Source organism: Muscardinus avellanarius (genome assembly GCF_963383645.1).
Source record: "Muscardinus avellanarius genome assembly, chromosome: 7".
In the NCBI taxonomy this organism is placed as follows: domain Eukaryota; kingdom Metazoa; phylum Chordata; class Mammalia; order Rodentia; family Gliridae; genus Muscardinus; species Muscardinus avellanarius.
Window position 1 is genome coordinate 41,593,260 of NC_137793.1, and position 24,212 is coordinate 41,617,471.

Genomic DNA, 24,212 nt, shown 5'->3' on the forward strand with positions numbered 1-24,212 from the left:
CTTAAAAAGTTAATTAAAAACAGTGTAAGCATTCATGTCAGTCAAGCATGACCTCTGCTTTACAGTGCATTTAAATGCATGTCACCTTGACCTGTAACACAGCAATGTAAAAAAATGTTGGTCAATATAAATCAAATGTACACTAATTTATTCAGCACGTTTCCTGGCATCTGAATCAACAGCAGAAATCTAACCAGTATTTGTTATTCTATTATTGACAAAAGGAAGCATATTTAAATGATAACAAGTACTCATGGGTGTCATTTGGAAGTTAAATTGTTCCCCAAGGAGAACTTCCATAAATGGTTGCATTTAAAGGTCATTTACCACCAAATTATGAACAACTGTTGCATTTATTAGCACAGGCTCAATAGTTTGGAAGCTGCAGTCATCCATTTTTACTGACAATAAGATCTAATTGTTCACTGATACTAAACATGAAAAAAAAAAAACATCTTTTCTTAAACTTTTATTCCCTGTACTAGGATCACATTTTAAAACCTGGCATGCAAACTTTCCACAGGTTTTCATCTGATGAAAAACTTTCTGACTGCAAGGACGGGACATAGTTTAAAATAAATATCAGAGCTGGGTGTGGAATCACATGCCTATAATCCCAGCACTTGGAAGGCTGAGATAAAAAGATTCCAGGTTCAAAGCCAGCCTCAGCAACATAGCAAGGCTCAGCAATCTAGCAAGACCCTGTTTCCAGGTAAAAAATGAAATAGGGCTGGGGGTGTAGCTGAGAGGTAGAATGCCTGTGGAGCAATCCCTAGCACCTTGTTAAATAAATAAATATCAGATAACAAAGTATAAAAACTTTTTTCATGTCATATTCATTTTAACTAAAACAAATGGGAGATAAATACTACAACATTTATTTATTTATGAATGAAGAGTATTTTACTTTTAGAAGGGATTCTGGCCGGGCGTGGTGGCGCACGCTTGTAATCCCCACGCTTGGGAGGCCGAGACAGGAGGATCACACAGGTTCGAAGCCAGCCTCAGCTACTTAGTGAGGCTCTCAGCAACTTAGTGAGACCCTGTTTCCAAATAAAATATAAAAATAGGTCTGGGAGTATAGCCCAGAGGTAGAAAACCTCTGGGTTCCACTCCCAGTACCACAAAAAAAAAAAAAAAAAAAAAAAAAAGAAGGGATTCTGATGGTTAATTTATGTGTCAACTTGACCGGGCTTTAGGGTACCCAGATATTCACATAAACCATTCTGGGTGTTTCTCTGAGAGTGTGTTTGGATGAGATTTCCATTTAAATCTGTAGACTAAGGCAGAGCACCCTCCATAATGTCGATGAGCCTCTTTACATTTCAGAAGCAACATGTCTCCTGTTTAGGTGTGCTACTACAGGCCATTTACCGAGTGGCCTGAACAGCTGCTAGTTTTGAGTGGGGTCCAGAATAAGGGATGGCTCTGCACCAGGGTCCAGGCTGCCATTCAAGATGCTCTGCTGCCTGGGTCCTGGAGCCAGCACATACAATGGCACCAGAAGCATCAGTGGCAGGCAAGGACGCTATCTGGAGCCTCAGCAGATTGCCGGAAGTGAACTGCAGCTCTGTGGATAACTACTCTCTTTTTGAGTAACAGATTTTAGCCCACTACTGGACCTTAGTGGAGACTGAATGCTTAAACTATGGGCTGGTAAGTTACCATGTGACCAGAGCTGGCCATTATGGACAAATGTGACCTGATCCATTAAACCATAAAGTTGGACATGCCCAGCACAGCAGCACTCCATCATCAATGCAAATATATATGACATTTGAGACATCCCAAACAGGCCCTTGGAAACACAAGTTATATGAAGAAGTGGTTCAAACATTCAAGGTTCCCACCTGCTACAGTGCCTTCTCTCTCCCGGCCTGCACTCCCAGCCTCGTGGGGAGTTCCCTACAATCAGGTGACAAAAGAAGGAAAGACTTGGGCCTGTTTTACCAACTGAAGTGAACAGCCAAAGCACTGCAGAACCTCCCCCTGGGACATCTGAAAGTGTTCTCAATGGGCAGAGGATACAAGGCAATCTTCCCAGTGGGCAGAACTTCAGAGAGGGTACCTGGTTGTGCACTTTCTTTGGAAGGAGATATGATAAGATATGTGGCTGTTTATTAGTTAAGGAGCTGAGGCTAATGGTTTAGCTGGATGATCAGGGATTCCGAAGAAACACAATTGGAAAAGTGGTGACAAGAGAAACCGGGGAGGAAGTATATGAAGACTTTTTTGTTTAGGTAAAGGTCATGAAGACATTTGTGTTTTATGTGAATGCTCACAAAGGAGGATTTTAATTACTAGGTAGACAGGATGACCCTCTTACCCTAGTCATATCTGTCTATGCCCAATAAACTCATGAACAAAGTAGTCATGGTGGCACAGATGGGGGTTATGCATGGACTTATATTCACCAAGCCAACCCAGTCAATACCAAGCTCCTGATGTGGCTTCACGCTCCAGTTGAACAGCCAGCAACTAGTGGCAGCTTGATTACACCGAACCATTTCCATCACAGAAGGAGTGGCACTTTTTCCTCCTGTACCACCCTTCATCTTGTCCCTCCTTATTCTACTATTCTTATTTCTTACCCTTCCCCATGCCCTTTCTTCAACCAGAAACGATCACTTTCTTTTCTCACGCTGGCAAAATTTCACTGACCTCTCTAGAACCAGTTTCCACCTAAGTCACCCCTGCACCACAACCCCTACACATGCCCGAGATAGGCAGGCACAAAATAAACACAGCAGTGGATTTTCACTCCACCTGCCTTATGCAATCTTGACAATAAAATGAATTTCCATTAGCATGGTGGAGAAAGGGTGATGGTAGAAAAAAGTGAGAAGCTTACATTTCTAAAACAATCTCTAGAGTTCAGAATTCAAAGAATTAGGGTGGAACTCAACTAATATATTGGTTCTTGCTTAGAATTAGAATTGTAAAATGAAAACCTGAGTAATCAAGATTTTTGATAAACATCATTAACAAGACATAAACATATTTAAAAATACCCATTCACCTTCTGAAAAAAAATTAAAAATAAAACAAGTAACTACAAAAGGACACTAGTATGTTTCAAACACACTCAATCTAGTAATTCACTGGCAAATTATGCGGGATCTAAAAGCTTTTTTAATTCATGGAAGGGTACCTGCTCCTTCTCAAGTTTCCTAGTAGGTAAAAAAAATAATAATAATAGTAAAAATTTCCTTGGCTTTCTCCTAAATCAATAATTGTATTTACTTATCAGATTGGGAACATAAACAGAAGTAATAAAAAGAATCCACCCAACTAAACTAACTTCCAGTTGGTCTGAAATGATATTTTCCTATCTGACAGATAATTCACCTTTTAAACTTGTCCTCTGTCTCGTCTTTACAAATTGTTATAAACGTACCATGCACTTCTCACTGTTAATAATGTCCTTCTATCTCCTACCAGGCTAATCTGGCTCTCCAAAAGGAAGAGCACAGTAAGACTTCTTCAATGTTTAGAGGGAACTGAGGACAGAGTACAGCCTTGGGGGACGAAATGCTTCAGGGGACTTATATCCATGAAGTACATGATGGTAAGAATATGTTTCCCTTCTCTTCTAGAAATCTCGGACTTCCGGGAAGATGGCGACCGAGAAAAGCGGGCTTAAGAGCCCCGCTAACAACCAATCTCTATTACCACAAAATCAGCACCTTTCATAGCCAGAAAACACCATCACCAGAGAAACAAAAAAATCACCAGCCCCAGAGAGGAGGAGAGCTCAGAGCCACAGAGGAGATACGCCGGCCACACGGCCGAGGACGCAGCAACAGCGCCTTACTGCCGGAGGCAGCAGCAAGCTTACCGGACGGCTATGGTTACAGACCAATGCACTCAACAACCCACCAGGCTCCAGAGAGGAGCGGCGGGCAGCGAGCCGAGGTGAGCCGCTGCGGAAGAGCCCGGACAGTGAGCCGAGGTGAGCTGCTGCGGAAGAACCCGGCAGGATTCGGCAGATTTTTTGGCGCAAGGAGCATCTAAAGCTCCCAGTGGCTGGGCTCAGCACACACTGCAGGGACTCAGAGCAAAGTTCAAAAACAGAGAAGAAATACGCCAGCCTCATGGACGAGGGCGTGGCAGCGGCGCCATATTGCCACCAGTGGCAGCGGCAGCAGCAGTGAATTCACCGAGTCCACTACAGTTCCATTTGCATATTCAACAACAGTGAGTCAAATTGTGGGCCCCAGAGGAGAAATCCCAGTACTGACTCCCAGGGACTTGACCCAGTGGGGGAGTGGCGGTGGCAGAGATATCACACCATAGGAGAACGCCCAACCTGGCACCCCCCCATAGTCTAAAGCAGCCTCTATTGACTCCCTGGGTCTGAGACTTTGCAATACAACCAAGTAAAGGAGTAGTGGTGACTGAGATACCACACACTCGAGATCCAGAGCACCTTAAGTGAAGTCGTAGTGACTCAAGGGAAGAACCCAGAGAAGGCACAAACTTCCGAAATAATGGGAAAGAGGAATAACAATGGAGCAATGAATGCCCACAACCCCACAACATCAGAACCCGATAAAACAGAAATTCAGAGATTTCTAGAAGATCAAATCAGGAAAATAACTGCAGAAATAATAGAGGTGTTTCGAAAAGAATTCAGAGAGAGCCCAAAAGAGATAAAGGATGCAATTAATGAAGTAAAGGCCTCAATTCAAAGTACAAACAACTGATTAGACCACATGGAAAATAGAATCTCGCTCTTAGAAGATGAGCAATCCAAAAATGAACGCATAGTTTCTAATCTAGAAAAAAATAGCCGACAGCAGGAATATGACATTGAAGAAATATGGGCCCATTTTAAGAGAGCTAACCTAAGAATAATTGGAATAGAGGAGGGAAAAGAAGGTGAAACCAAAGGAATCAACAATCTCTTCAAGAAAGTAATATAGCAGAAAATTTTGCAAACATAGAGCAAGAGGTTGATACACAGGTCCAGGAAACTTATAGAACCCCCTTTAGACAGGATCAGAGAAGAGGATCCTCATGCCACATAATTGTCAAAATGACCACTGTGGAAGCCAAGCAGAGAATCTTAAAGGCAACAAAAACAAAGGGCCAAGTGACATTCAGAGGCAAACCAATTAGAATCACTCCAGACTTCCCAACCAAGTCATGCGAGCCAGAAGGGCTTGGAGTAACATATTCCAAACTCTAAAAGAAAACAACTTCCAGCCAAAAATCTCCTACCCAGCAAAACTTTCTACAAAGAAGAAAGAGGTAACACACACCAGAACCAGAGAAACAAGATTTTCCATCCAACAGACAACTAAAATTAGTTATCTGTGGAGATTCATTATTTATGTTACTCTTTTACCTATCTCTAAATTGTATTGTTTGCTTTTATTGTTAATTTTTAGGATTTCTAGTTGGAATATTAATATACCTTCAGATATAGCATTTGGAAATATTTTATCCCATTCTATCAGTAACTTTTAACTCTGTTTACATTGTCTTTGGATATACAATATTTTATTTTTTAGGGAGTTTGTATACCCTTTTGTTGCCTGTGCCATTGAAATCATATCCAAGAAATCACTGCCAATTTCAATGTTGTGAGGTTTTATGACCCAGATTTTCTTCTAAAAGTTTATAGTATTAAGATTTATATTTAGGTCTTTTATCTATTTTGAGTTAATATTTGTATATGGGATTAGGTAAGGGTCCAATTTTATGCTTTTTCATGTAATTATTATTTTTCAACAATATTTAGTTAAAAGATTATTATTTCCTCCACCAAATGTTCGTGGAAACCTTGTCAAAAATAACTTGACAATATATGGAAGAATGTATCTCTAGGCTTTTATTTAACTCCAATGTTTTATATATCTGCCTTTAGAACAGTACTACACTGTTTCAATTATTGTAGCTTTATATGGTTTGAAATTAGAAAATATATATCTTCTAGCTTTGTTCTTTTTTTGAGATCGTTTTGGGTATCTAGATTCCATATTACATACTAGGATAGATTTTTTTCCTGAAAAATAAATATATAAATATATGATAGTTTCACCTAAAAAAAAAAAAAAAGAAAAAAATATTCGCTGGTAAGAAAGAAAGCAAAAAGAAATATTAAAATGTTATCTTAAAGTTATCAAAAGCTTGGTATCAGACAAATGAAACTGTTATGTGAGATTATCATTTTTAATTTTGGATAAATTGCTATAATACTAGATGTCAACCACTAAGCCAAGCATGGGAAGGAGGGATGGGGAGGGAATGGGGTGGGGATCGGGTGGGGGCTGACTGGGCAATGTGTGCATGTATGTCTACAAAAGTTTTTTGTATCCCACTATGATGTATGAATACAGTGCACCAATGAAAAATTAAAAAAAAAAAAAGATGGAGTCTTGCAAAGGGTACTTAATGAGTAGGCCTGAACACAGAAAAAAAAAAAAAAAGAAATCTCACTAACAAACAGCTGTCTCATTCATTCTTTTATTCATGTACAAATAATTACTATATCCATGAAAGATACCCAGACATCTTTGGCCTTAAGACAGACATGAAGATTGGGGTGTAGCTCAAGGACAAACACTTGCCTAGCATGTGCAGGGTGCTAAATTAGATCCCAAAATTGCAAAATCAAAACAAAGAGCAGGCATGCTCTTTATCCTCAGGGAGCTTACAATGACTAACATTTATTTATCCATTACCTCATTGCATACTTTCAAAGCACAGTTCACAAATATATTCAAGGTAGACATCTCTCTGTCCCTATTTGCTTGTTTTTCAGAGTAAATTATTGGTCTTCATTTTTTCCAGATGAAGTGTTATTACTTTATTTCCTTTATGTTCTTATGTTTCCCTAGAAGACAGAGCAATCAATCAAGAAACATTTTGAAAAATTCAGTGACTCTCTGAAAAGAGTCTCTGCATCTTACAGGTTTTACTGCCTTATACAGTTCACATGTAATTAGTATTCATATTTCATGTACAAATACCATCCCAAAGTGGACACCTCCCAAATCCTCAGGTAGCCTTCAGGGTTAGAATGATACTTGTCTGTTTAGTACACTGATGAGAACCTTTCATCTCTGGGTCTACCTTCAGCTTTCTGAGGTTTTGTGCCATACCGTAGACTCAGCATGTGAGTAAGAGGCCACCCCTGTAGACATGAGGGGCCCCGCTTAGAACACCTCAGACCTCACAGGTGACTGGAATTCTTGGGAAGCTTCACTAATAAGTTCTTGGCCCCATGGCTAATTGTGTTTTACCTTTTCTCTCAGAAACAACAATGAAGGCTGGATTCAGATTCAGGAGTCTTCATGGTGGAATCTTGCTTTTGAAATGCATTCTTCCTACCAATCCAGTTTACAAATAAATTTTCTTTCTTTTTTTTTTTTTTTTTTTTTTTTTTTGGTGGTACTGGAAGCCCTTCTACCTCCGGGCTACACTTCCAGACCTATTTTTTTACATTTTTATTTGGAAACAGGGTCTCCTAAGCCAGCGCGCGCGGCTGGCTTCAAACCTGCGCGATCCTCCTGTCTGCTTCCCAAGCGCGGGGATTACAAGCGCGCGCCACCACGCCGGCATACAAATAAATTTTCTAGGTACAAAATATGAAATGTGGCCGGGCGTGGTGGCGCGCGCTTGTAATCCCCGCGCTTGGGAGGCAGAGACAGGAGGATCGCGCAGGTTCGAAGCTAGCCCCGCGCGCTGGCTTAGGAGACCCTGTTTCCAAATAAAAATGCAAAAATAGGTCTGGGAGTGTAGCCCGGAGGTAGAAGGGCTTCCAGGAACCCCAGTACCACCACCAAAAAAAAAAAAAAAAAAAAAAAAAATATGAAATGTGTTTTTGTGGCCAGCCTATATCTATATGAATCTATATTATTTATTTATTTATTTATTTATGCAGTACTGGGGATAGAACCCAGGGGCATTTTGCCTCCGGGCTACATCCCCAGCCCTATTTTTAATTTTTTGGTGGTCCTGGGGATGGAACCCTTCTACCTCCAGGCTACACTCCTAGACCTATTTTATATTTTTTATTTGGAAACAGGGTCTCTTAAACCAGAGAGGCTGGCTTCAAACCTGTGCGATCCTCCTGTCTCCGCCTCCCAAACTCAGGGATTACAAGTGTGCGCCACCACGCCCGGCTTCCCAGCCCTATTTTTTATTCTTCATTTTGAAACAGGGTCTCACTGAGTTGCAGAGGGCCTCACCAAGTAGCTGAGGCTGTCCTTGAACCATAATCCTCCTGTCTCAGCCTCCCAAATGCTGGGATGACAAGTGTGCACCACCACACCCGGCTATATGAAACATATTTGGGGGGGCATTTTATTTCAAATGTCCTTCTTTATGGAGCTACCCTCCACATAAAAATACATGAGGGTGAAATTATTTTCAGTGTGAGTGGTTGGTGGAAGAAGTGACTGCTTCTCTTTTAATAGTGTAAGAATATAACTAGATCTTTTATATCAAAAGAATAGATTGACTTAGGCTCCATCCTGTAAGACTGCCACTGGGTAACCTTATGTGTGCTTGTATCTGTAAAGATAGCAGTTCCTGGAAATTTTAGGTGCCAACTCCTCCCCCAGCATCCCCTTCAGCCAATGGCATAAAGACTGTGAGCTGTCTTCCCACCAATTGGGGCACAGCACAGAGCTCTGCACTGGAAAATAAAATGCCCCACAGTTTTCTGTCAAGCTGCTCCTGCATGCCTGACTTACTGGTGGCAGGATGTTTTTTGCAAAAAGTAAAACTCAACCTTACCAAACTGCTTTCAAATATGTGTCCTTTCTTACAACACCATAGACAATTATTTCTGACAATAGGATGTTTTGATTCACTGTGACTTATTATGGTATACTGGCTTAATAAACCCGAGTAATTGTAACTAAATGGTCAAAAGATATTCTGAAATAGTGAAACGTTTACAATAATTTTTTTCCAATTACTACAGACTGAACTCAGGGAAACTCTAACACTAAACCACATTCCCCAGCCTTTTTCATTTTTTATTTTGAGAAACAGCTAAGTTGCTCAGGCTGACCTTGAACTTGTAATCCTTCTTGCCTTGGCCTCCTGAGTCACTGGGATTACAGTAGAGCACGAGCGTACCTGGGTTAAAATAATATTTCTCAAAACTATCTTATTCATAGAAAGAGAAATGCAAGTGGATTTTAACCATATAAAGATGTTCAAAATCATTCATAATTCAAGAAGTTATGGATGACATTAAAAACTATTGCTGAAATGTGACTGTTCCCCTATCATGCTGGCAAAATTTCCGAAGCATGGTAACACACTCAGCTGGCAAGCTGGTGAGGGAGCATGCGCTCTCATAAACCCCATGGGAAGCAAACAGCACTGCCCAGGAGACACGAACTGATAGACAGCATCTGGCAAAATTAAACATGCATTTACTTTTGATCCCATAACCTACTGCTTGAAATCTAAAGATATACTGACAAAATACAAAAAGACTTGTGTAAGCTGTTGTTGATTGCAGTCAACACTGAAGATGATACAGCTACAGAAAAGGCTGATGTGATGATATGTCTCCATGTATATTCCCTGTATAGTGATCTACAGGGCATAGTCTATTTTTTTTTCTTGGTGTTACTGGGTATTGAACTTAGGGGCCTTTGAGCTATACTATAGCTCTTTTTACTTTTTATTTTGAAGCAGGGTCTCTCTAAGCTGCTAAGGCTAACCTCCAACCTGTGATCCTCCTGTCTCAGCCTCCCAAGTATTGGGAGGACAGGTGTGAGCCACCATGCCTAGTTTACAGGACACATTCTTAAGTGCATCAACAAAAAGAAAAAAAATGCAAAATGGAAGGAAATGTTATAATATACTACTATTTAAGGAAAAGAGTAGGGACATGATTATAGAAGTACTTGAAGTACTTGTTCATATATGTTTTCAGTGGATGGATGAACCATTACTTTTTTTTTTTTTTTACATAGGAAACACTAGTTGTTTGTTTTTTTTTTTTTTTACTACTGAGGATGGAACCCAGGAGCTTGCTATACCCCAGCCCTATTTTTTATTCTTTATTTTGAAACAGGGTCTCACTGAGTTGCAAAGGACCTCACTTAGTAGCTGAGGCTATCCGTGCACTGCGATCTTCCTGTCTCAGCCTCCCAAATGCTGGGATTACAAGCGTGTGCCACCACTCCCGACTCCACTTGTTATTATTTTTATATTCCATCTTTTGATTCCATAAATCTGCTGACAGTAAGTCCTTCTATACATAGAAGAAAAAAGTAATTCCCTAATATCAGTGGAGTGCTGACCCCGGCCTTACAGCATACTGTCTGCATTTTTTTTTTTTTTTTTTTGGTGGTACTGGGGATGGAACTCAGTGCATTTTACCTCCGAGCTACACCCTGTATGTATAGAGAGCAACACTCTCACTCTCACTCTCTCTCTATATTTATATCTACATATATAGATATATGGCGGGGGAGAAACAGGATATCAGTAAGTTGCTGAGACTAGCTTCTAAGCTGTCATCTTGCTTTCTCAGCCTTCGAAGTACTGGGATTTCAAGTGTGTGCCACCATAGCTGGCTTTACTGCTCATTTTTAAGTGACTGTGATAATGACATCATGGCTACATTTAAAGGGGGAAATCGCCCGGCGTGGTGGCGCACGCTTGTAATCCCTGCGCTTGGGAGGCAGAGACAGGAGGATCGCACCGGTTCGAAGCCAGCCTCCCTGGTTTAGGAGACCCTGTTTCCAAATAAAAATATTAAAAAAAAAAATAGGTCCGGGAGTGTAGCCCAGAGGGAGAAGGGTTTCCAGGAACCCCAGTACCACCAAAAAAAATAAATAAATAAAGGGGGAAATCTTTGTTTTTTAAACATATAAATGAGGGAAGCTGTGCAAGGAATAGCGGGAAAGAGTAGGGAATGAAACTGAATTATAATTTTGAAATCTGAGTAAAAGGGTCATTATTTTCTCTACTGCTATAAATGCTGAAATTTTCTATAATAGTTACTTTTAAAGGAGAAGGGGCAAGGCAACAATAAGAAGCAACAAAGTAAAGGTATACACAAAGCAAGATAACAGGAATTCCATCAAAAAGGAGTCCTGCAGAACCAGTACAGGAATGCAAGCTATGCCTCTAGGCAGCTTCATGGTCCTGAGGAGATAGAGAAGGACTGAAGAGGATGGGAAAACGGAGAAGTAGGTGTCTCAGTGACCTCTGTAAGACATCCCATCATTTACGTAAATATGCTAACCTTTATGATCACGAAAAAGGCAAATGTAGCAAATTAGACTACAAAGCCAAACTTTAATAGACATAGTTTGAAAGTTGAATTAAGAATACCACTTGTTTATATGTAATTGTATTTGCAAAGACTTTTTTTTTTTTTTTTTTTTGCAGGTCTGGGGATGAACCCAGAGGCATTTGACCTCCGAGCTACACACCCTGCCCAATTTTTTTTTAATTCTTTATTTTGAAACAGGGTCCCACTGAGTTGCGGAGGGCCCGGCTAAATAGCTGAGGCTGTCTGCGAACCGCAAAACTCTGGTCTCAGCCTCCCAAATGCTGGGATTACAAGCGTGCGCCACCACGCTTGGCTTTGCAAAGACTTTTAAAAAATACAGAAATATTTCTCCTGAAGTTCTTTGCAAATACTTCAAAGTTCTTGCAAGTTTTTTTGTTTGTTTGTTTTGTAACATAAATATTTCTTTTGGAATTCCGTTTGCATTATTAATTGACATTAGAGAGCTTTAAAAATATAAGTAAACTTGCTGGGTGTGGTGGCGCACGCCTGTAATCTCGGCGCTTGGGAGGTGGAGACAGGAGGATCACGCAGGTTCAAAGCCAGCCTTGCTGGCTTAGGAGACCCTATTTCCAAATAAAAAAATAAATAAATAATAAAATAGGTCTGGGAGTGTAGCCTGGAGGTAGAAGGGTTTCCAGGAACCCCAGTACCACTTACTTATATATAAGTATATACTTTACTTATATATATATAAGTAAATATATAAGTATACTTATATATTTATATACTTATATATTTATATATTTATATACTTATATATATTATATACTTTTAAATATATAAGTATACTTATATATTTATATATAAATATAATATACTTATATACTTATATATTATATATAATATACTTATATACTTATATATATTACTTATATATATTATATATAATATACTTATATACTTATAAATATATAAGTATACTTATATATTATATATATATAAAATATATACTTTACTTATATATATATAAGTAAACTTCAAGGCAGTCCCTACTTAAAACAATAGAAATAAGCCACAAACATAGCTAGAGACCTGGCACTTTGCAATAAATGTCCCATCTAATCCTTAGACCAGTCCAGTAGAGTATATACTACCAGAACTATGCTCTTTCACAAATGAGGGAAATAATGAGAGATTGAGCATATTGACAAAGTCAGACTTTGGGCTAATGCTGGAGGCAAGATCTGAGTGCAGACAGCATGAGTCCAGCCTGCACCTCTCACCACAGGTCTCTACCAACTCCCATCACAAACTGCCAGAGTATTAGAAACAAGCTCTTAGCCGGGCGTGGCGGCACACGCTTCTCATCCTAGCATTGGGAGGCCGAGACAGGAGGACTCCTGTCTTAGTGAGGCCCTTTGCAATTCAGTGAGACCCTGTTTCAAAATCAAGAATAAAAAGTAGGGCTAGGAGCCGGGCGTGGTGGCGCATGCTTGTAATCCCCACGCTTGGGAGGCTGAAACAGGAAGATCGCACAGGTTCAAAGCCAGCCTCAGCTACTTAGTGAGGCTCTCAGCAACTTAGTGAGACCCTGTTTCCAAATAAAATATAAAATATAAAATATAAAATAGGTCGCCGGGCGTGGTGGCGCACGCTTGTAATCCCCGCGCTTGGGAGGCAGAGACAGGAGGATCGCGCAGGTTCGAAGCCAGCTGCGCGCACTGGCTTAAGAGACCCTGTTTCCAAATAAAAATGTAAAAATAGGTCTGGGAGTGTAGCCCAGAGGTAGCAGGGCTTCCAGGAACCCCAGTACCACCAAAAAAAAAATAAATAAATATATAAAATAGGTCTGGGAGTATAGCCCGGAGGTAGAAAGCCTCTGGGTTCCACTCCCAGTACCCCCCCCCCAAAAAAAAAAAAAAAAAAGTAGGGCTAGTGGAGTCACTTGGAGGTAGAATGCCCCTGGGTTCCAGCCCCAGTACCGCAAAAAAAAAAAAAAAAGAAAGAAAGAAAGAAAAAAAGAAAGAAAGAAAGAAAGAAAGAAAGAAAGAAAGAAAAGAAAAAAGAAAAGAAATAAGCTCTTGCCCGATGACAAAAAGCGCCCAGGAAGTAGGTAAAATAACAAAACTCCATTTGATCTGTATAGGTTCCTCTCTCATACATGCAAGCTCAGGACTGAGACTTCGTGCTACACTTTAGAACATTAACTGAGTACGGATATGATTAAAGCAGAATAAACTAAATTCAATGTGGTATTCTGGATTGGATCCTGGAACAGAAAAAGAACATTAATAGGAAAATTGGTGACACCCAAATAAAGTCTGAAGCTTAGTTAATAGTAATGAACCTACGTAGTTTCCTTCCTTTGATAGATGTATTGTGGTAGTGCAGTATGCTAGTAATGGGGGAAGCTGGGGGAAGAAATAAAGGAACTTCTTGTACAAACTTTTCAAGTTTTCAGCAAAAGTTATTTCAAAATTAAAAGTTTACTTAAGAGGGTAAACAAAATAATTGAAAGATCAAAATGAATTTCTAGTTCAATAAAAATAAACTTAGGTCTCCAAATTTCTAGTCTGTATTTCCAAAATTCAAGTCCCTTTAACCTATTTTGATTATTTTAGTTAACATTATTATCACTTATTGTTATGCTAGAGATAGAACACATGGCCTGCATGCTAGGCAACTATTCTATCACTGAACTACACTGCTAACCCTATTTTGATTTTTAGATGAATAATGCAATCATTCCAAATTTTCTATTTAATTACTCCCAACTGCATTTTTTTTTTTTTTTTTTTTTTTGTCTTCAAGAGTAAGGAACATGGCTTATACATGTCTGATTTTAATCATTTAACAAATACTGTGTGCTTTTGCTGTGAGCTTACTGGGAATGAGGCACGGTGCCACCTGTGTCCTTGTTACACAAAGGTCTCCTTTATCATATATGCTTATAATGTATGATTGAAAGATATTGTTGTGGTCTCACGGACATCCATCCTTCTGCCCTTTCTCATGAAGTGCTCATGAGGTTGGGTGGCAGGAGTGCACTGACTCCACTCCCAGCTTTTAACTCCCTCTGGGTAACCTATCCTCCTTTCCAGAGCAATTGGTTTAGGTAACCTTCACCTCCACCAATCAGCACACAGAATTTCCCTGGCAAAAGGATTGGTAAAGAGATAGGAAGGGAAATTTATTTGCTCTGTAAGGGCTTCTAAGAATAAAGTGCCCTCACAGTTAGAAAATGCCCTCTCTTTCTCTGCATGTTGTACTTTACAAAAGCTAAAAGCTCTGCTGCTTTGATTACTATTTTACCTCCAGGTAGAAGTGACTCTGAGGATAAAAACTATCAGAGATAGGAGGCCTCTCTCAGGCCTCCAGGCTGCCTCACTCTACCTCAGCCTCATTCTCAACATTACAAAATGGAGATAACAATAAAACAGAAAATACTCTTGGTTCACAGGCAAGGTTACATTGCGGTCATGTAAAAACAACCGGGGAGTGAGTGATATTAAAGTCTTGCTAATTTTACAGTACTATTTAAATTTTGGTTATGTTTTAAAATGTCTGTCACCTGTTAAATATTCAGATTGAAATATTTATGGGTAAAATTACACCTTGTACTCGCTTTTTCAAAACAACTTTAAAATTTAAAAAGAAACAAAGCACTCATGAATGACGGGAACTGAATGAAATAACTGTAAAATAATGAAGGTGAGTTATGGGTAAAATGATGGCTCACTATATTGTTCAATTTTTACATTTTAACCACAAAGACTTTAAAACAATAATTATCCCCGCATGCATCACAATACCACAATCATGCATGCACAAAGCTGCCTTATATGTGAAGGGCAGGATATGTTTCTTAGTGTATACCAAGTAACTGATAAATTCCAGATCCTGAGAAAAAATGTATTGTATACGTACAACTAGTGCTAATCATAATCCTGAATGCCACAATTTTAAATATTGAAATCTCAAAGTATCAAAACTACTAGATCCCCAAATCCTCAAATCACAAACAGAGAAGAGTAAAATCCAAACACTGAAATCCTTAAAGCCCAAATCCCAAGCCACAGTTCTAACTGGGAAAAGAAAGGACAAGAGGGTATGGAAGAGAAGTAAAAGCAAATTCTGGGAAAGGCATGAGTACATTTGCAGTGGTGGACAGGACAGCTGCATCACGTTATGTGTAATCAACACCTAGAAAACTGATAATGCGTTATTTTAAGGTTCATATTCTGTAGGTTTCCAGAAGGTATTAGTGAAAGATAAACTTCATTTTTTTTTTCTTTTGGTGGTTCTGGGGATTATATATCCTTAGTCCTTTTTTAAATTTTAAAATAGGGTATTACTGAGGGCGGCCTCAAATCTGCCATCCTCCTGTCTCAGACTCTTAAGTAGTGGGATTACAGTTGTGTACCACCAAGCCCAGAGATAAAGTGATTTGTGAAAGATAAAATTTCTCAGGATCTCACTCTTTGAACAGCTGCATATGCAGTAGCAACCCATCTTGGCATTTTATTGATCTTGTCAAAAAACTTGTGTTGTCGGTCTCTATATTTCATGTGACCAGTTAAAAAGGTGCGTGCATAGCCGGGCGTGGTGGCGCACACTTGTAATCCCCACGCCTCGCTTGGGAGGCGAAGACAGGAGGATCGCACAGGTTCGAAGCCAGCCGTGCTTGCTCAAGAGACCCTGTTTCCAAATAAAAGTATAAAAATAGGTCTGGGAGTGTAGCCCGGAAGTAGAAGGGTTTCCAGGAACCCCGGTACACACACACACACACACACACACACAAAAAAAAAAAAAAAAAAAAAAGATGGGTGCATACAGTTACCAATCATAGTGATACACACTTATAAATTTCTTTTGACCCAGTTTTTTATGAATATGGTCATCTGCTGATAACTGTTATAACTGTGCAAATGTCATTTATATATCTAAGTACTTAGGCTTGCAAAAATATTTTATTGCATAAAGTGGTCCACAAAAGTATTCTCTGATGTATTTGTTTCTCAAATCCCCATGGTGTTTTGTGTGTGTGTGTGTGTGTGTGTGTGTGTGTGTGTGTGTGTGTTACTAGGGATTGAACCCAAGGGTTTTCTATCTCTACATTCCCAGCCCTACTTTACTTTTAATTTGAAACGGTCTTGCTAAGATGTCAGTCTACCCTCCAACCTGTGATTCTCCTGCCTCAGTCTCCCAAACACTGAGATTATATTCTTAAACCACCACACCTTGATTTAAACAAATCCCTTTTGATGCAAATAAATGCCTTTAAAAGAAATTGAAGCTGGGTGTGGTGGTGCAGTGGTGGTGCAGGTTTGTAATTCCTGTGCTTGGGAGGCGGAGACAGGAGGATCCAGCTGGTTTGAAGCCAGCCTCAGTGGTTTAAGAGACCCTGTTTTCAAAAAATATATAAAATCAGTCTGGGAGTGTAGCCCAGAGGTAGAAGGCTTTCCAGGAACCCCAGTATCACAAAAAAAAAAAAAAGAAAGAAATTGACATTTTTTCCAGAACCATATTTTCAAAATTTGATTTTTTCAGAATTTATTTTATACTTCAGGGGTTTAATCCTTTAATCCTTTAAGATTTCACCATTAAGTACCACTTCATTCAGGACTGTGTTTCTCCAGCTTGCGGCCCAATCCCATCCTTATCTACACTGAACTGTTAAACCAAAAGGCACCTAGCAACAAAGACCCAGCAGGTGAAATACCCCTGTTTCTGCTCTTATTTGGTTATTGGATCCGGATCCACCAGAGGCACTCTGCTGTCTCATCTGCCTGGTCCAGGCACTGGAGACTTGTGGTCATCTCTTCCTTCCCACGTTTTAAATCTACTTCTTCATCCTCTGCCTCCTGGTTATCTGCAAGAGTTTCTTAAATGAGAAGGGCTTCAGGGTCATTATTATGGCCTGAATGTTTGTGTCTCCCCCAACTTCCATGCTGAAATCTTAACTCCAAGGAGATAGTAATAGAAGGTAGGGAGTTTGATTGGTGGTCCTGTTGAGGAGATAGAAAGGAAATAGGCAGATAGGGAAAAGGCCTTGGTAGAAAAAAGTTAATTTCCTGAGTTTCCTGAGGGGAGACAAATGCCTGAAATTCCAAAGGCTCAGAGATAAGAAGGATCAGAGCTTCACAAAGCCATCCTGAGTTTCCTAATCAACAAACCCACCAGAGCAAGTCTGGCATTCCTGAAAGGAGACCCTTCAAAGGACTTGCAAATGCCCTATGCAAATTCTCCTTGGAATCCCAAAAGTCACCCTAACCAAAAGCGAACTTGCAAGGGGTCAGGCAAGGCCAGTTGGATGGCAAAGGGGGGTGGGCTTTCCCGCTCGGGACCGCCTCCCCTTTTGGGGAGCTGTTCTTCTCTCTCTCTCTCTCTCTCTCTCTCTCTCTCTCTCTCTCTCTCTCTCTCTCAGGTCATGTTGGCCCTGAGAGAAGGCAGAGTGCATCTGAGGGCACATGGCTCGGGCGACTCTCGAGTAGTGACCTGAAGGCCTCCGCTGGACATCATGGCTGGCCAGGCCCCTAGGGGTGACCTGCACCTCTTTTCTGGCAGATTGCATGGACTCTGGGAGAAAGTAGTTTGCAACTGATGGGCACTTGGCTCGGGCGACACTCAGGTAGTGACCCTGAAGGCAGCTACTGGACCCCGGAGTCCCGACCGCCCCTATGGGGTGTTCGGCCACTTTTCTCTATTCCCTTCTGGCAGATCCCGTGGACTCCGGAAGAAAGCAGCCTGCACCTGAAGGCAATTCGGCTTGGGCTACTCTCAAGTATTGTCCTGAAGGCAGCTGCTGGACCCAGAGTTCCAGCCCCTTTGGGGGTGTTCAACCACCCTTGCCCCATTCCCTGCTGCTTCCAATAAACCTTTTACTCCCCTTCCTGAGGTCTGCGGGTGTCATTCTTCGCTCACCGTAGACAAGAACTCGCTGGGTTTTCTCTCAAGAAACCCCCGTTTCACTGTCATGAGGGTGGACGGAGGCCTCATAAATGGAATTAGTGCCCCTTTAAAGTAGGCCCATGGGAGCTCTTTGACCTTTCAGCATGTGAGGATGCAGATAAGCAGGCACCATCTATGAAGCACAGAATGAATCCTCAGCAGACACCCCATCAGCCAGCACCTTGATCCTGGGCCCCCAGCCTCCAGAACTGTGGGGAGTAGGTTTCTGATATTTATAAACTACCCAGTGTGTGCTATTTTGTCACAGCAGCCCAAACTGACTAGGAAATCTAATCATGTTGCTTCCTCCCTTAAAACTCTTCCTGACTACCGCTCCTGAGGTTAAAGTCCATTCTCCCTTAAACCAGAGCTCTCTCCCCACCTAGTTTGGAACCGCATTCTGAATTACACAATCCAGGCTACTTACTTGAAATTCCATTCTGCACCTGACCCAGACCTCCTCCACTGAGCTGCTTCAAGCCTCAGGATCACCTCTGACTTCCTCCTCCTATTGGAGGACTCAATCCCCAGGAATGTACTGAATCCTTACTACATGACAGGCCCTGTACTTGTGTACAGCAGTGGAAAGGACACAGTCCCAGTGACTGTCAGGGCATTTACAGTCTAGCAAGGAAACAGACAGTAAACAAGCTAATTACTAGGTAGAGGGGAAGCAGGAGAGATTATCTCCAAGGAAAGTAACATTTATCTGCATTTTGTTACAGTATCCTCTCCTACTTCTTTGTAAAAGAAACTGATTTAGAAGTGGATTTTAAATTATATTTATTTACTTAGGCGTATTTGGGAGTTTAAAATGCCTTTTCCTAAAATAAGATTTTTGACCTGCATTTCCTCTTTCTAAAATTCATGATCTAGCAAAACACAATCACATTTCAAAGTCAGCTTCCTAAGCACCCTACCCCCATCCCAAGCAACTCCACTCTGCAAAGCAAGGCTGCAGGCTCTCTCCCTCAGGCCCAGCTATGGGCACCCACAGACAGCCTGGTCCCCTATCCCTTCCCTCCCTAGCGCTCAGCCACTTCAGGTTTGCTAGGATACACCAAGGGCAGGAACAATCCCCTTCCAGCTTTTAATTCCCCACCCAGCACTGTGCAGGCACACAGTAAATATTTAAGTAAGGGCAAATTTTATTTTTTATTTTTTTGGTGGTACTGGGGTTCCTGGAAGCCCTTCTACCTCCTGGCTACACTCCCAGACCTATTTTATACTTTTTTATTTAGAAACAAGGTATCTTAAGCCAGCGTGGCTGGCTTTGAACCTGCACAATCCTCCTGTCTCCGCCTCCTAAACCCAGAGATTACAAGCATGGGCCACCATGCCCGGCAAATTTTATTCTTTAAAGGTAAATTACCTTGCACTTGGAGCACAAACTTGTATACACTTTGTGAATAACAACTAAGTAAGAGCTATAAAACTTTAAGGGCCTGGAAGTACCACTTTTGGTTAATGTTTTACAGAAATTCTAGTAGTGGGCATAAAAAGCATACATAAAGATGTTTTAGTTTAACACTAGATATAGTTGCTAAAATTTAAGAAATGTTAGCCAGGCGTGGTGGCACACACTTGTAATCCCAGTACTGGGAGGCTGAGACAGGAGGATCGCGCAGGTTTGAAGCCAGCCTCAGCTACTTAGTGAGGTTCTCAGCAACTTAGTGAGACCCTGTTTCCAAATAAAGTATAAAATAGGTCTGGGAGTATAGCCCGGAGGTAGAAAGCCCCTGGGTTCTATCACCAGTACACACAATAAATAAATAAATAAATAAATAAATAAATAAATAAATAAATAAATAAATAAAAAATAAATTTGGGCTGGGGATGTAGTTTGGAGGTAGAACGGCCCTGGGTTTAATCCCCAGTACCCAACAAAGAACTATCAGTTGTTCAGCTGTTTCACAAACTCATGTACCAGGATTGGGAATGACCTAGGAAGATTTGAGAAAGCTCTGATTATTAATGTATTTCAAAAATTGGTGAAAGGACTTGGTTTCTGCCAAAAAAAAGCAGGCAACTATTCCAATGTAAATTAACCTAGCTAAAGGTAATTAGCAAGTCTATAGGAGAGAGGAACTAGGACTTCCTCATCCTCATTCTAAAGACAGGTTTACATAACTGGATAATCTAGCTAGGATGGGAGGAGGGGGTCAACTTTAAACCTTCTTGAAAGGAGACACCTTGGTGGGGGAGGAACCTTACAAGGTTTTTACTATGTCAGAATTATGTGAACAAGATGGAGGTCATGTGTATAAAAAGTCTGTCCCATACTTTGTATTTCGGTGAATTTGTTCAAACCACCCCCTCATGGTTACATGAGGCTGTAACTACCTTCTGTATTTCTATCTTTTTAATAAACTTCTTTAAATCTTCAGCAAGAGTCTGGGCTATTGCCTATTTATCCTTAGCACAGGACAAAAACCCACGCTTTTTATCTTTTTCTGTTTTTGTGGTTTTATTAGGAAATTATTCCCAGGAGCCTAACAAAGATCTGGGGACAGTTTCCCCCAAACCGTAACATTTTCTCTCAAAAACCGTAATAGTCACACAGGAAAAGAAGTAATGAAAAATGTCCTTAGACTTTGGCTCACAATCTAAATGAGTTAAATTTATCTTTAAGTAGACTTTTAAAAAGCACACAAGCCACACATAGTGGTGCCTACCTGTTATCTCAGAATTTGGGGGACTGAGACAAGAGGATCACAGGTTCCTTTCAGCCTCAGCAATTTAGGGAGACCCTGTTTCCAAATTAAAAGAAAAAAAACAGGGCTTTGAGTATAGCTTGGAGGTACAGTACCCCTGAGTTCAATCCCCTGTAGCAAAATAATAAATAAATAACATAAAAACTCATCCTTTGCCAGACGTAGTGGTGCACGCTTGTAATCCCTGCGCTTGGGAGGCAGATACAGGAGCATCGTGCAGGTTCGAAGCCAGCAGCGCTGGCTTAAGAAACCCTGTTTCCAAATTAAAAAGTATAAAAATAGGTCTGGGAGTGTAACCCAGAGGTAGAAGGGCTTCCAGGAACCCCAGTAACACCCCCAAAACAAAAAAACAAAAACAACAACAACAAAAAACTCATCCTTTAAGCAATCTCAAACTCTACCAAGTTTACCCAAAAAGAGGCTTTTTCCAAATCAGTTTAATTCACAAACTGGAGTCTGGAACACAGCTGGTTATACATAGAAGTATGTTTTCATAATATTGGGAAAAGATCTCTAAGAGTACCTCAGACGCTATTGCTGGGGGCGTGGCACTCGGCTTCTACTCTAAAGTTCCTATCACTGAATTTGTCAGAACTTAATGCAATGATTTTAATGTTAAAATACAGCCAGAATCATTATGTTAAAAAATTATATATATAAATATATATAACTTTTGGGAGTGGACATAGATCCTCTATGAAGAAAAAATCATTAATGGGCAATGAGCCGTGATTCTGTTCACTTAAAAATGCTTGTTTTTTAGCGCTGGGCATGGTGGCGCACGCTTGTAATCCCGCACTTGGGAGGCTGAGACAGGAGGATCATGCAGGTTCGAAGCCAGCCTCAGCTGGCTTAAGAGACCCTGTTTCTAAATAAAATATAAAATAGGTCTGGGCGTGTAGCCCGGAGGTAGAAGGCCCCTGGATTCCATCCCCCGTACCACCAAAAAAGAAAAAAAAAATGCTTGTTTTTGCAGGTAATTTGTGTGTGTGTGTGTGTGTGTGTGTGTGTGTGTGTTTGTGTTACTGGGGATAGAAACAAGGGGCATTCTATCTTTGAGATACACCCCATCCCTATTTTATTTGCTTGTTTATTGTTTGTTTGTTTCGAAGCTAGAGAATGAATTCAGAAGTATTCTACCTCTGAGCTACATCAGGGTCCTATTTATTCTTTATTTTGAAAATGTGTCTTATTAAGTTGCAGAAGGCCTAAGTTGCTGAGGCAGGCCTCAAACTTGCAATCCTCCTGTCTCAGCTCCCAAGTACTGGGATTACAAGCGTGTGCCACCACTCCTAGCTGGTAATTAGCTTTTAACTTGGACTACTAAAACCAACTTTTTCTGATCAGTAGCCTCTTAATCTTCAAATCCTAACAGAAATCCCCCAGATGGTAAGCTCTGCAGACCACTGTTGATGAAGAGGTGAGACATCTGAACAAATGAAAGACAACCAAGGTGTTGCTCTTAAGTGAAACTTGGACAAAACCTTCAAGGAAACGCTCTGATGCATTCTAGAAGATACAGACGGTTCAAAGGCTGCGAACACACTGGACAGGATTTCTGAACATAATGGATGACTGGGAACGCTGCTCTGCACACTGCAGCCTCAACTCCAAGGAATCACTTTGAATGAGTACATGTTTTGGAAAACTTGGACCCAGAAGTTTCCTTAATTTTACAAACCACATATAATCTGGACCCCCCCCCCAACACTGCTTTTAATTCTAAAACCATCTTTTGTGAGGGTGATTCAGTTTTTGCTATGAAAAGCAAGGGCTTCCATAGACCATATTTTTATTCACCAAATACCAATAATATTTTGAGAACGGAAGAAGGATTAAAACATTTTACAAAATTAATATAACTCGTGCTTAGCAAGTGTGTGGATTCGCTGAGTAGACATAACTATCACCCTTTCAGGCTGCTCTCTGCAATCCTTCTCCAGGCCAAAATATCACCAATAGATCTCAACAAATCCTGACAAGAACCTTATAAAACAACACACTTATTTCTATTAATTCTTGAGCTAGAAATGTCAAGACACGTCTTTAATTTGAAAAAGACAGCCATCACCCCACGACAAATATCCTATTCAGTATCATATGAAGAAGTCTACTATTTTATCACAAGTCTTGTCTAACATTTTGCAGAAGGTCTTAGCCAATGCAGTTGAACAGATAAAAGAAATATGAAAGAAAAGAAAAACTAAGTTTACTAATAGTTGACGGGGACAAATCGGGGCTTCTTGTTCTTGAACTGGAAATAAACTTTTCGAAGGTCTACCCAGCCTGAAGCGTTCTCGCTCTAATCTTAGCAGTGACTGTCTAGTCACAGCAGTTTAAGTTCACTGGAAACCAATCAGCAGTTCACTCACTAAACTTGTTACTGAAAGGGCCCAGGCCCGGCCTCTGCTCTGCTGTCCACTCCTTGGGAGCAGGCACCCTGTTTCGACTTCTTAGTGATCATGGTCCTAAGTATAAAACAGGTGCCCAGTAAGCCCTTGATTTTGCTATTTCATCCCACTGCAGAACTAAAGAAAGAAAGAAACTTTGGAAACCATCTAAAATCAAAGCATGTGTTTACTCTGGCTAACCAACACCTACAAATGGTGCCTGTTCAAAAGTAGCATGTTTCCCCCCAGCACACCAATCCGACGGGACTTGGAAGCCAGCAGGAGCCTGCGGCCGGGGTCGGCTCCGGCGAGGGGCGGGAGGGGCAGGCTCCGGCCACCGCGGGCGGCGGGGGCCGGGGAGGCCGGGTGGGGGCCGCCGGGCGGGGGGCCGGGCCGGGAAGCGGGGGGCCGCGCCCGCGCCTACCGTGTATCCCCGCTCCAGGTCGCTCTCCTCGTAGCGAAAGGACGGGATGCAGACCTCCATGGCCGCGCCGGCGAGGGGCGGGCCTGCGCCGCGGCGCCCACGCCCCGCCCGGCCGCCCGCCCCGGAGCCGAGCCGAGCCGAGCCGGGCCGAGCCGAGCCGAGCTGCGGCGTCCGCGGGACCCGCGGGTCCGGGGGCGGGATCGCGCCCTGCAGCTCGCAACGCGCAGCCCCCGGCACCGGGAAAGGCTGCGACCGGGAGAAAATGACAGAAAGGATTCAATGTAGCCTGGGGTGGCCGGGTTTTGTCTTCACTCTGGGCTGGCGTCCACCGCAGCGAGCTTTCCGAGGTGGCCAGGACCCCCCCCCCCCGTTCCCGCCCCTGCGACCCGCCCCGCGCCCAGGGGCCCGAGCTGGCCCCCGCCACGTCTGCTGGAGTCAGACCTCGCCTGTCACTGACGACGCTCCGCCTCTACCTCCAGCTCCAAAGTGCTGGCCTTCGAAGCCACCGCAAGGGG

The 24,212-nt window shown here is 41.6% G+C and overlaps 1 protein-coding gene across 1 annotated transcript in view; it reads right to left on the reverse strand.

The window, feature by feature from the left end:
- SNX24 (sorting nexin 24) overlaps positions 1-23,757 on the reverse strand; it is a gene marked incomplete at both ends in the record, with an annotated part of 180,998 nt that extends 157,241 nt beyond the window's left edge. The window contains one exon of the mRNA XM_080699038.1: positions 23,698-23,757. Within this exon, the coding sequence (XP_080555164.1) occupies positions 23,698-23,757 (60 nt within the window). The remainder of the gene's footprint in view (positions 1-23,697) is intronic.
- Positions 23,758-24,212: the final 455 nt, after the last annotated feature.